Source organism: Capra hircus, chromosome 29 (assembly GCF_001704415.2).
Source record: "Capra hircus breed San Clemente chromosome 29, ASM170441v1, whole genome shotgun sequence".
In the NCBI taxonomy this organism is placed as follows: domain Eukaryota; kingdom Metazoa; phylum Chordata; class Mammalia; order Artiodactyla; family Bovidae; genus Capra; species Capra hircus.
The window spans coordinates 1635524-1649162 of record NC_030836.1 but is presented as its reverse complement, the minus strand read 5'-3'; the positions used below and the strand labels follow the sequence as shown (position 1 = coordinate 1649162).

The window sequence follows — 13639 nt, the reverse complement described above, 5'->3', positions numbered from 1 at the left end:
CATACAAGTAATCAAAAATGTTTTTTAAAGATACAAAAAAAAGACTAACAATGCGCACAATTGATATGGCATATGTAGAATATGTAAATCTCATGCCACTAAGCATAATGATGATGTATTTTTGCATAGGGAGGGCCCCCCGAGGAAAATGTGGGACTTAGGCAGTGAGGGAAAGGATGTATAATCATCCCACTGAAACAGGAAGGGAATCATTGCTTGCATATCCTCTAAGTTTCATTTTATTTGTCTTTGGAGCAAACCGAAGGTTTATCATTTGCAGAGCTTCCATTTTACATCGACCTACAAATTTTCACTTTCTAAAATAACTGGCCCACTCTTAACCCCCACCCCGCAAAATCATGGTCCTCAGATTTAAAAAAAGTAAAAATCTTGGTAAGGAGGCATTCTAAAGATGATTTTTTAATGTGATTTAAAATATGACTTAATACCCACCAGAAATAGCTTGAGAAGTTGCTTTCTCATCTTTCCTTCTACACAGTCTGAGGCGATTTTTCATCTTTCTTTTGAAAGTTCCAATGGCAAAGTTTTTTTTCAGAATGTACCACTTGATAGCAAATGACTTTTCTTTGCTCATTAGGATGGTTATTCAAGACACTTGAATCAGCCATACATTTCATTTCATGTGGTTATCAACATGAAGCATTCCCTTTGAAAAAGGCATGGTGACCTAAGGCTTGCTTCTCTTTCAGCCTAGATCTCCTCCCCTTTTTCTTTATCCTGTTCTTCAAAAGACATTTTTTTTTTTTCTAGAGTTAACATTTAGTATTTCTCAGTAAATCAATTAAAGATATTAATTGGAAGATGACTCTCTTTTTAAATGAAATTTTCAAAAAATATATCATCTCCAAGCAATTCTCTGGTACCCCATATCTTCATAGCTTTAATTAAATGTCAAGGGCAATTATGTTCTCTCTAGCTATTAAATAATCTTAAGTGTATATGGCAGCTGCAAGCAATAAGTATTTGAAATACATATGACCAGTTTTTTTGTAAGTACACCACATTATTTATTTCATGTCATTATACATCAAATTCTAGTAATTCACATAAAATTCTTCTTCCCCTCAACTCATATGCCCATTTCTAATTGTAATATCATAGCAATTGTATATAACATTGTTCATTGATCAGCAAAATGAAATGCAGAAAACAGAAGCCAAGATTACCTTTCTAAAATATGAAATTCAGTAAACACATTGCCCTATGTGTTATAGTTAAATAAAATTACTGCCCAGGAACAAAATAACTGACATAGTGAAATTTCAAGCTAGAGTAAATAGAGCTTGTGAACATAGACTGATACTTAATTAAAATTGTTCCAGCATTTCTACCAGTATCTTCTCTCCCCCTTAAAAAAGATCTTTCATTTTGAAAAAGATCATAAGCCACACTTTGATTCACAGAGCTGAAAACATCTACAGTAATTTCAACAAAGTCTATATTGTCTTAAGCACATTAGTCATAGATTATGGATTTTACCTGGTCCAGTGGTAGAAAGTAAAGTTTCCTAAACTTTCATAGGAAATATTTTATCAGTTGTTCCATAGCTGATGTTTCCCTCTCATTCTTTCCAGATTTCATTTTGTAAATCTCCTGCAAACTTTCTACTTTGGGCAGAGAAAGATAACTCACACTGTCAAGAAGGCAAAAAAACAATGACTTTTTCTATAAATACCCCAACTTACAGAGAATTTTTAATATGAAATCCAATTTTGTTGCTTTTCCTTTTTTTCAAGGATTTATAACTTCATTTCTGACATCAAACTGAGGGAATCCGAACTCTAACAACCACATGTTTACCATCAACCCTGGTACAGATTTCAAAGTGCCTACTCATTTTTGTTAATAATGATTGGACTGTTTGTTTACTGAGAATGTAATTTACTTTGGAAAAGTAAAAGGTCTACAGATTCCTAGCCCAGAAGCCACAAGGGGTTGAATGGGACTTTTGCTTTCTACATATTTTATGGGGTCAATTTATGTTTTACTGCTCTAACGTTAGTGCTGAGGGGATTTTTGGCAATACATTTTTTTGATGACATTTGTTATGCACTGTAGAGGCTATGTTTTGAAATATGAGTTAAGTTAGAAAGCAAAGGGTTCATTTGAGAAGTACAAATTGAGCCACAGGGGTGCCTGTCCAGAAAAAGCGTTTCTCTATATGCGCTCCCTTTAAGACTATATGCTTCAGTATGTGTAATAACTTCTCAGATGTGCTAATTTATGTTGTTTCTGTAAACTCGTCAGGGGGCAATTTTGACAGCTCTTTTGATGCAGAGAAGGGTGTTGGGACCATTGTCATTGCAAAGCCTTTGGATGCAGAGCAGAGGTCCATCTATAATATGAGTGTGGAAGTCACCGACGGGACGAATGTTGCTGTCACTCAGGTAAGATGTCAACTTATTAAACAGTGAGAATGCTGAGAAATCTGCTAAAGTCAGAGATGCAAGCAACTAAAATATATGTTGGAGGAGTAAATTATGTCCATGGGTTTTTAGTGTCTTAAAAAAAAAAAAACACACAACAATTTGCAAGAACAACCTAGACAAAGGATTCTACCAACAGCACAGTTAAATCCCCCTACATACAAATGAGTTCCATTCCCAGAGCATGTTCACAAGTCCAATATGTTTGTAAGTTCAACAAAGTTAACCTAGGTACCCAACTAACACAGTCGGCTATATACTGTGTGTTAGTCACTCAGTCATACCTAACTCTTGGCAACCCCATGAACTGTAGCCCCACCAGGCTCCTCTGTCTGTGGGATTCTCCAGGCAAAAATAATGGAGTTGGTTGCCAATTCCTTCTCCAGGGGATCTTCCTGACCCAGGGATTGAACCTGGATCTCTCTCATTGCAGGCAGATTCTTTACCATCTGAGCCATCAGGAAATCCCCATATTGTACTCTACTGTTTGTAATACTTTTCACACAAATAATATGCAAAAAACAAACAAAAAATAAGACATTTTTGACCTTACAGTACAATACCTTGAAAGGTACAGTAGTGCAATACAGCAGTTGGCATACAGGGGGACATTTGCATCTTCAGAAGTTTGCAACTTGAAAATTCATATGTAGGGGCTTACTGTGTTATATAACTGAGCTGCCTCTTTCAAAAAATTATGACTATTTATACAAAAATGGGCTTCCCTGGCGGCTCTGTCTGTAAAGAATCTGCCTGCTTACCCAGGTTTGATCCCTCAGTCGGGAAGATCCCCTGGAGAAAGGAACGGCAACCCACTCCAGTATTCCTGCCTGAAGAATCCCATGGACAGAGGAGCCTGGCAGGCTAGTCAGTCAGTGGGTCTGCACAGAGTCAGACATGACTGAGCAAGTGACACACAGGTGCATGAAACAGTTATGTGTGTTTATTTACTGATCATGTACTGCAGAGTTTATCTGTTTGACCACAAAAGGAGCTTTCCTTGAATTTGCAAAGAGAAGGCCATCTAGCATGGAGTTAACACACTGTGATACTCTTCACCTCTTCATGTGTTAGCCACAGAAAGTTAAAGCTGGAAAATCCCTGAATCCAAATTCATTTTACAAACTAAGAAAAGTAATATGTCCAAGGTCACATGGCTTTTATAAAAATGAGGACTGAGGGCTGGGGTCCCTGACCCTGCTCCCCGTTCCAGCCCCTCTGCCAGCGGGTCTTTGTCCTCCCTGCCTGGTGGAAGCTCTGGCTGAGGAGGCAGGGCTGTTAAACCCAGCGAAGCCTGGCCTGTTCCCAGCAGTCCTGTGTGATCCTGACATGCACCAAGGTTGCTGACCATCACTTGTACTCTGCCACCTGAGTGCTTATGGAAGGCCACTGAGAGCAGGGAAAAGGACAAGAATCCCTGGGTGAGACTCACACTGTGTTAGATACCAGTATGAAGCAGGTTTACCCTAAACCTGGGTTTGGTTTTTCTCGTGTTTTGTATTTTAGTACCGGAGACCCTCAGCCGGCCCTGGCAGAGAACAGGCGCACACACGTAGCCCGTAACCCCTCCTACCCTCTTTGCGTCTCTCTCATGTCCCCATGACCCCAGAAACCATCACTAACTGATTGAGGTTTGGTTTTTTGTTGTTTTCCTTATGAGCCCAGGTGCAGCCTCAGAATCCTTCTCAACACAATGCTTCAGGTGCTGTGGATGAAATGTTTGCCAGCCCTAAAGTCAGCTTATTGATTTCTTAAGCTGATTTATTTAAAATATGATGTAAGCTTTGGTAACAACATGGTTTGTTAAAGGGGCGAGTTTTTAAAAAGTGTTTCATGTGCTTGCCAGCTGTCTCTGAATTTGAAGCTGTTTCAAAAACATGATGAGACTCTTTCCTTTGAGTCTATTTGTAATTGTAAAGTGGTGAAGTTTGAATGAAGCAGTACGGCAGGTTTTGTTGTTCTTCAGTCGGTCAGTTGTGTCCAGCTCTTTGCAACCCCATGGACGATAGCACTCCAGGCTCTCCTGTCCTTCACTCACCCCGAGTTTGCTCAGATTCACGTCTGATGATTCAGGGACGCTGTCTAACCATCTCGTCTTCTGCTGGTTGGTTTCAGTACAACGCTTTTCCTTTTCTTCATTCCAATAAACTGAAACCCCAAAAGGGGACATGACAGGCACTGATGAGGCAGCCAGTGTGTATCAACTCCAATCCCTCCACCAGTGTTCTTTCCTAAGGTGAACCCAAGACCCTGTTTGTCCAAGAGAATCCCCTTTATACCTACTGCACTGATGAAATCATCAATAGGACCCCAGTTCAGTTCAGTTCAGTTCAGTTCAGTCTCTCAGCCGTGTCGACTCTTTGCGACCTCATGAATCGCAGCACACCAGGCCTCCCTGTCCATCACCAACTGCCAGAGTTCACTCAGACTCACGTCCATCGAGTCCGTGATGCCATCCAGCCATCTCATCCTCTGTCCTCCCCTTCTCCTCCTGCCCCCAATCCCTCCCAGCATCAGAGTCTTTCCCAATGAGTCAACTCTTCTCATGAGGTGGCCAAAGTTCTGGAGTTTCAGCTTTACCATCATTCCTTCCAAAGAAATCCCAGGGCTGATCTCCTTCAGAATGGACTGGTTGGATCTCTTTGCAGTTCAAGGGACTCCCAAGAGTCGTCTCCAACACCACAGTTCAAAAGCATCAATTCTTCGGCGCTCAGCCTTCTTCACAGTCAACTTTCACATCCATACATGACCACAGGAAAAACCATAGCCTTGACTAGACGGACCTTGGTCGGCAAAGTAATGTCTCTGCTTTTGAATATGCTATCTAGGTTGGTCATAACTATTCTTCCAAGGAGTAAGCATCTTTTAATTTCATGGCTGCAGTCACCAACTGCAGTGATTTTGGAGCCCCAAAAAATAAAGTCTGACACTGTTTCCACTGTTTCCCCATCTATTTTCCATGAAGTGATGGGACCGGATGCCATGATCTTTGTTTTCTGAATGTTGAGCTTTAAGTGAACGTCTTCACTCTCCTCTTTCACTTTCATCAAGAGGCTCTTTAGTTCCTCTTCACTTTCTGCCATAAGGGTGGTATCATCTGCATATCTGAGGTTATTGATATTTCTCCTGGCAATCCTGATTCCAGCTTGTGCTACTTCCAGCTCAGCGTTTCTCATGATGTACTCTGCATGTAAGTTAAATAAGCAGGGTGACAATATACAGCCTTGACCTACTCCTTTTCCTATTTGAAACTAGTCTGTTGTTCCATGTCCAGTTCTAACTGTTGCTTCCTGGCCTGCATATAGGTTTCTCAAGAGGCAGGTCAGGTGGTCTGGTATTCCCATCTCTTTCAGAATTTTCCACAGTTTATTGTGATCCACACAGTCAAAGGCTTTGGCATAGTCAATAAAGCAGAAATAGATGTTTTTTTGGAACTCTCTTGCTTTTTCCATGATCCAGCAGATGTTGGCATTTGATCTCTGGTTCCTCTGCCTATTCTAAAACCAGCTTGAACATCTGGAAGTTCTTGGTTCATGTATTGCTGAAGCCTGGCTTGGAGAATTTTGAGCATTACTTTACTAGTGTGTGAGATGAGTGCAATTGTGTGGTAGTTTGAGCATTCTTTGGCATTGCCTTTCTTAGGGATTGGAATGAAAACTGACCTTTTCCAGTCCTGTGGCCACTGCTGAGTTTTCCAAATGTTCTGGCATATTGAGTGCAGCACTTTCACAGCATCATCTTTCAGGATTTGAAATAGCTCAACTGGAATTCCATCACCTCCACTAGCTTTGTTCGTAATGATGCTTTCTAAGGCCCACTTGATCTTTTTTGTACAATTCTTCAGTGTATTCTTGCCACCTCTTCTTAATATCTTCTGCTTCTGTTAGGTCCAGACCATTTCTGTCCTTTATCGAGCCCATCTTTGCATGAAATGTTCCCTCGGTATCTCTAATTTTCTTGAAGAGATCTCTAGTCTTTCCCATTCTGTTGTTTTCCTCTATTTCTTTGCATTGATCACTGAGATAGGCTTTCTTATCTCTTCTTGCTACTCTTTGAAACTCTGCGTTCAGATGTTTATATCTTTCCTTTTCTCCTTTGCTTTTCACTTCTCTTCTTTTCACAGCTATTTGTAAGGCCTCCTCAGACAGCCATTTTGCTTTTATGCATTTCTTTTCCATTTCTTTTGGTCTTAATCTCTGTCTCCTGTACAATGTCAGGAACCTCATTCCATAGTTCATCAGGCACTCTATCTATCAGATCTAGGCCCTTAAATCTATTTTTCACTTCCACTGTATAATCATAAGGGATTTGATTTAGGTCATACCTGAATGGTCTAGTGGTCTTCCCTACTTTCTTCAATTTAAGTCTGAATTTGGCAATAAGGAGTTCATGATCTGAGCCACAGTCAACTCCTGGTCTTGTTTCTGTTGACTGTATAGAGCTTCTCCATCTTTGGCTGCAAAGAATATAATCAATCTGATTTCAGTGTTGACCATCTGGTGATGTCCATGTGTAGAGCCTTCTCTTGTGTTGTTGGAAGAGGGTGTTTGCTATGACCAGGGCATTCTCTTGGCAAAACTCTATTAGTCTTTGCCCTGCTTCATTCTGCATTCCAAGGCCAAATTTGCCTGTTACTCCAGGTGTTTCTTGACTTCCTACTTTTGCATTCCAGTCCCCTATAATGAAAAGGACATCTTTTTTGGGTGTTAGTTCTAGAAGGTCTTGTAGGTCTTCATAGAATTGTTCAACTTCAGCTTCTTCAGCATTACTGGTTGGGGCATAGACTTGGATTACTGTGATATTGAATGGTTTGCCTTGGAAATGAACAGAGATCATTCTGTCGTTTTTGAGATTGCATCCAAGTACTGCATTTCAGACTCTTTTGTTGACCATGATGGCTACTCCATTTCTTCTGAGGGATTCCTGCCCACAGTAGTAGATATAATGGTCATCTGAGTTAAATTCACCCATTCCAGTCCATTTTAGTTTGCTGATTCCTAGAATGTCAACGTTCACTCTTGCCATCTCTTGTTTGACCACTTCCAATTTGCCTTAATTCATGGACCTGACCTTCCAGGTTCCTATGCAATATTGCTCTTTACAGCATCGGACTTTGCTTCTATCACCAGTCACATCCACAACTGGGTATTGTTTTTGCTTTGGCTCCATCCCTTCATTCTTTCTGGAGTTATTTCTCCACTTATCTCCAGTAGCATATTGGGCACCTACTGACCTGGGGAGTTCCTCTTTCAGTATCCTATCATTTTGCCTTTTATACTGTTCATGGGGTTCTCAAGGCAAGAATACTGAAGCAGTTTGCCATTCCCTTCTCCAGTGGACCACATTCTGTCAGACCTCTCCACCATGACCCGCCTATCTTGGGTGGCCCCACATGACATGGCTTAGTTTCATTGAGTTACACAAGTCTGTGGTCCTAGTGTGATTATATTGACTAGTTTTCTGTGAGTATGGTTTCAGTGTGTCTGCCCTCTGATGCCCTCTTGCAACACCTACCGTCTTACTGGGGTTTCTCTTACCTTGGACAAGGGGTATCTCCTCACCGCTGCCCTTCCTGACCTTGAATGTGGAATAGCTCCTCTAGGCCTAGAGAAACAGCACCCCATTCACACTCAAAGTGGCCCCAGTTGGAATAATAAACTATGTGGTCACCCTACCTAAACCCAGACTGGTTCAGAGTATCTTCAAAAGATAGTGAGAACTGAAAGGGGCCCAGGATTGAGATCCTGCAAGTATCACACACTCTAAAGACTAATTAACAACCCATGTGTAGTATTGCTAAGTCTTTAGTGCTAATTCACTTTAAATGAGAATTTAGAGTTTTTAAATTAGACATGGCTAACCATGTCTTAGCATTTCCAACTTCAACTCTTTAGCACCACTTAAAAACATAAGATGTATTTGAATAAAATACAAATAAAGCATGGAACCATATTCATTACATACTTGTCTCTAGAGTTTTGGAAAGGTTGAATTAAATGGTGATTCATTGTGCCCAGAATGTTATAGATACATGTTAAATATTTCACAGTGAATTAATGAATAGTAGATGTTACATTTTCAATGGGGTCTGAGTGGCAGGTATGCTGGATATCCAGAGAACACAACTAATTCATGTTGACCTAAAACAAAAGTTGGCTAGAAACTTTATTTCAGAATTTCAGTAGGAAGGACCAAATGATAAATCATTCAGTAGCATCTACTCCATGAATATTTCTTGAGTTCATGCCATGTGTAGGGAGCTTACTACCTGCCTGAAGTCAGAGTGGTTCAGAGTTTTAAATCCAGATGACTGATGTGCATCTGGTTTTTAAAAAGTTAATTGAGAGAATGTGTTATAAGCCTTTGAATGGGCACATTGTTCACATCTTGCTTTTGTTGATCTTACTTCAGACCAGTGTACAGTTAGACCAGTGTACAGAGACAGTTAGACTGTCTCTAGGGCAGTTCCCTGCTGGTTCAGATGGTAAAGGATCCGCCTCCAATGCGGGAGACCCAGGTTCGATCCCTGAGTCAAGAAAATCCCTGGAGAAGGGAATGGCAACCCACTCGAGTATCCTGGCCTGGAGAATTCCGTGGACAGAAGAGCCTGGCAGGCTACAGTCCATGAGGTTGCAAAGAGTCGGACATGACTGAGTGACTTGCAGTTTCACTTTTCACTAGGGCAGTTCAAAAATTAGAGCGTTGGGGCAAACTTAGTGGTTCCCCTTGGCAAGGCCAAGCTCAGTAGGTTACTAAAGGGTATCAAGAGATTTTCTTATCAAAAGTTTCCAAGTTACTCTGTGTCTCCAGGGCTGTGAGCTTCTTCTTTAAAAAAAAAAAAAAAATTATTTATTTATTTGGCCTCACCAGGTGTTAGTCATGGCATACAAACTCGTTTTTTTTTTTTGTTTTGTTTTTTTTGAGGCATACAAACTCTTACCTGTGGCATGTGAGATCTTGTTCCCCGACTGGGGATTGAGCCTGGGGCCCGTGCATTGGGAGCTTAGAGTCTTAGCCACTGGACCTCCAGGGAAGCCATGGGCTTCTTAAGAAGTGAGAACAGTGTTCAAGGTACATATTTGCGTGCCATCATTCTTACCATCAGAAAACCAGTCCTCTGTCTCTCTGGCTGTATTCAGGATGAAGACCTCTCCAGCCTCTGCCGTTCAGGCCTCTGCCCACCTGAGCCACGGCTCCTGGTGGTGCCTACAGGGGCAATTTCTGGCTTAGTCACAGCCCTCGATATCAAGGATGTTTTTACATGAAGGATATTTGGGGAAAAGAAAAGCATTCTAGATTTCTTTAAGCAACTGCTAAAGCACACTCAAACCCATGACCCAAGGCAACTTAATGACTTACCATCAAACGGAGATTCTTCACCCTGTAACTAAAATGTCCTGTAGTCCCAAAACACCTGTTCAGTTTCTTTAGGGAACTTTTCTCTACTTTGTTCCTTTGGAACCATAAAACATGGTATGACAAGGGCTTCAAATCAGCCATAAACAACCTGTTGAGTTTCACTTCACAAACGTCAAATAAATCAGAGCCTCAGGGACCTCTGTGTCTACATGAAAGCCCTCCCTTCATCTGCGGTTTTGTCCTGTTCTCCCAGGATTCTTGTGCCTCAGAGCTACAATATCTGGTGACGAATAAACATCTTTTTCTCTCTGAGATTCTCCAGCACAAGGACAGAATGTAAAAAGGTGCTGTGGACTTCAAGTTATAAAGACTCAGATGTACTAAACAAAAGAACAAAGCATCCTCTTTACAAAAACCTCCTGCCAAGATGGACAAGGGCCTCTGTATAAAAGAGGTGTTGATTTTATGTGTTAAGAAGTGCTGATATTATTGTGGTGTACGTAATATACCATGTGTGCTCAGAAGCTCAGTTGTATCCGGCTCTTTGTGACCCCATGGACTGTAGCTCACCAGGTTCCTCTGTCCATGGGATTCTCCAGGCAAGAATACTAGGGTGGTGCCATTCCCTTCCCTTGTGGGATGCCTACCTTTGATGGCTCTTTGACAGTCTTCTCTTTGCCTATAACCAGCTACCAATTTTTAGTGCTGTCTGTATTCCAAAATTATCTCAAGTTTAAAGAGCTGACTTCCAATTTCTACACATAAAATATTGTGGAATGGTAGCAAATAATTCATGACTGGCACCAGAAATAGCCTTCATTGATATAGACCAGAGCATGAATAATGATGAATGGAGAAATTTAAAACCTTCACCCTAGTTCCAGCTGTGTTCCCTTCTGTCCACACCCCCTCCCAGCTTCCGCATCCAGCTGACTCCAACAAGCCAATGCAAACCAGAACTTAGTTGTCAGGATGTCCCTGGGGGTCCAGTGGTTAAGACTTTGCCTTCCAATCCAATGGGTGCAGGTTAGATCTCCAGTCAGGGGGCTAAGCTCCGACATGCCTTGCAGCCAAAAAACAAAAGCAAAGAAACAAAAAGGAATCAATATAATAAATTCGATAAAGATTTTTAAAATGGTCTACATTAAAAAAGAATCTAGTGCAAACAAACTAAACTCTCCAAGACAGTTTGTTGGAAACTATCCAACAGGTCCTGAAACTCATGAAAATGTGTTGATAAATTTTCGTATGCTTGTACATATTTGCAGAGAGTAGCTCCTCAGTATTAATTGGGTTTTTAAAGGGATAGTTGCCCTAAAAATGGTTAAGGTAAAGTAACTCCTCAACACTTTCATTACTGGGAAACTCTATTTAAAAATTTCAACATGCAACCACCCAGACTTCCTAGGAAATACACATTGTGTGTGCAACCCCATGGACTATAGCACACTGGGCTCCTCTGTTCATGGATTTTTTAGGCAAGAAATACTGGAGTGGTTTGCCATTTCCTCCTCCAGGGGATCCTCCTGACCCAGGGATCAAAACTGCATCTCCTGCGTCTCCTGCATTGACAGGCAGATTCCTTACCACTCAGCAACCAGGGAAGCACACATACCTGAGGGAGTTACTGGCTTTGTAATACCTTCCTGCTCTGGTGATGGGGCTGGCTCTTGCCATACTATTTCAAAGCACTGTCATTCTGAGTTAAGAAAGAATCAGTTTGCTTACCAAAGCCCTGAATAGTGATAGCCTATGGTGAACAGGGTCAGATTCATGATCTTCGAAGAAGATGCAGCTCTGGGACCAGGGGTCAGGCTTGATGACTCAAGCCTGTAGTAGAGTTTTATTAAAGTATAAAACGGCACAGAGAAAGCTTCTGACATAGACACCAGAAGGGGGATGGAGAGTGCCCCCTCGCTAGTCTATGCTAGGGAGTTATATACTTTTTAATTAGCTATTACAGTAAATCAAAAGAGTGTCTCAAGGTTGTAAAGATCTTAAAGACTAGATATCTCTTCAAGAAAATTAGAGACACCAAGGGAACATTTCATGCAAAAATGGGCTCAATAAAGGACAGAAATGGTCTGGACCTAACAGAAGCAGAAGATATTAAGAAGAGGTGGCAAGAATGCACTGAAGAACTGTACAAAGAAGATCTCACAACCCAGATAATCACGATGGTGTGATCACTCACCTAGAACCAGACATCCTGAAATGTGAATTAGTAGTGATTAGAAAGCATCACTACGAACAAAGCTAGTGGAGGTGATGGAATTCCAGTTGAGCTATTTCAAATCCTGAAAGATGATGCTGTGGAAGTGCTGCACTCAATATGCCAGCAAATGTGGAAAACTCAGCAGTGGCCCTAGGACTGGAAAAGGTCAGTTTTCATTCCAATCCCTAAGAAAGGCAATGCCAAAGAATGCTCAAACCACCACACAATTGCACTCATCTCACACACTAGTAAAGTAATGCTTAAAATTCTCCAAGCCAGGCTTCAGCAGTACGTGAACTGTGAACTTCCAGATGTTCAAGCTGGTTTTAGAAAAGGCAGAGGAACCAGAGATCAAATTGGCAACATCCGCTGGATCATAGAAAAAGCAAGAGAGTTCCAAAAAAACATCTATTTCTGCTTTATTGACTATGCCAAAGCCTTTGACTGTGTGGATCACAAGAAACTGTGGAAAATTCTGAAAGAGATGGGAATACCAGACCACTTGACCTGCCTTCTGAGAAATCTGTATGCAGGCCAGGAAGCAACAGTTAGAACTGGATATGGAACAACAGACTGGTTCCAAACAAGAAAAGGAGTATGTCAAGGCTGTATATTGTCACCTTGCTTATTTAACTTCTATGCAGAGTACATCATGAGAAACACTGGACTGGAAGAAACACAAGCTGGAATCAAGATTGCCAGGAGAAATATCAATAACCTCAGATATGCAGATGACACCACCCTTATGGCATAAAGTGAAGAGGAACTAAAGAGCCTCTTGGAGAAAGTGAAAGAGGAGAGTGAAAAAGTTGGCTTAAACCTCAACATTCAGAAAACGAAGATCATGGCATCTGGTCCCATCACTTCGTGGGAAATAGATGGGGAAACAGTGGGAACAGTGTCAGACTTTATTTTTTGGGACTCCAAAATCACTGCAGATGGTGACTGCAGCCACGAAATCAAAAGACACTTACTCCTTGGAAGAAAAGTTATGACCAGCCTAGATAGCATATTCAAAAGCAGAGACATTACTTTGCCGCCTAAGGTCCGTCTAGTCAAGGCTATGGTTTTCCTGTGGTCGTGTATGGATGTGAGTGTTGGACTGTGAAGAAAGCTGAGTGCTGAAGAATTGATGCTTTTGAACTGTGGTGTTGGAGAAGACTCTTGAGAGTCCCTTGGACTGCAAGAAGATCCAACCAGTCCATTCTGAAAGAGATCAGCCCTGGGATTTCTTTGGAAGGAATGATGCTAAAGCTGAAACTCCAATACTTTGGCCACCTCATGCGAAGAGTTGACTCATTGGAACAGACTCTGATGCTGGGAGGGATTGGGGGCAGGAAGAGAAGGGGAGGACAGAGGATAAGATGGCTGGATGGCATCACTGACTGGATGGACGTGAGTCTGAGTGAACTCCAGGAGTTGTTGATAGATAGGGAGGCCTGGCGTGCTGCAATTCATGGGGTTGCAAAGAGTCGGACATAACTGAGGGACTGGACTGAACTGAGAGGACTCTTATAATTTACATTTTAAGAAAAGAGGATTAGCCAGAAGGTTTTCAGGAAGGAGAAACTGTCCTCAAGCAGGATACATTGTTGTTATATAATCCTTAGTACAGAGT

At 41.5% G+C, this 13639-nt stretch overlaps 1 protein-coding gene across 1 annotated transcript in view; it reads left to right on the top strand.

Annotated features, from left to right (window-relative positions):
• The window catches only part of FAT3 (FAT atypical cadherin 3), a 656439-nt gene that overhangs the window by 492689 nt on the left and 150111 nt on the right, over positions 1 to 13639 (top strand). Inside the window, exon 6 of the mRNA XM_018043498.1 lies at positions 2269 to 2408. Coding sequence (XP_017898987.1) covers positions 2269 to 2408 — 140 coding nt within the window. The remainder of the gene's footprint in view (positions 1 to 2268; positions 2409 to 13639) is intronic.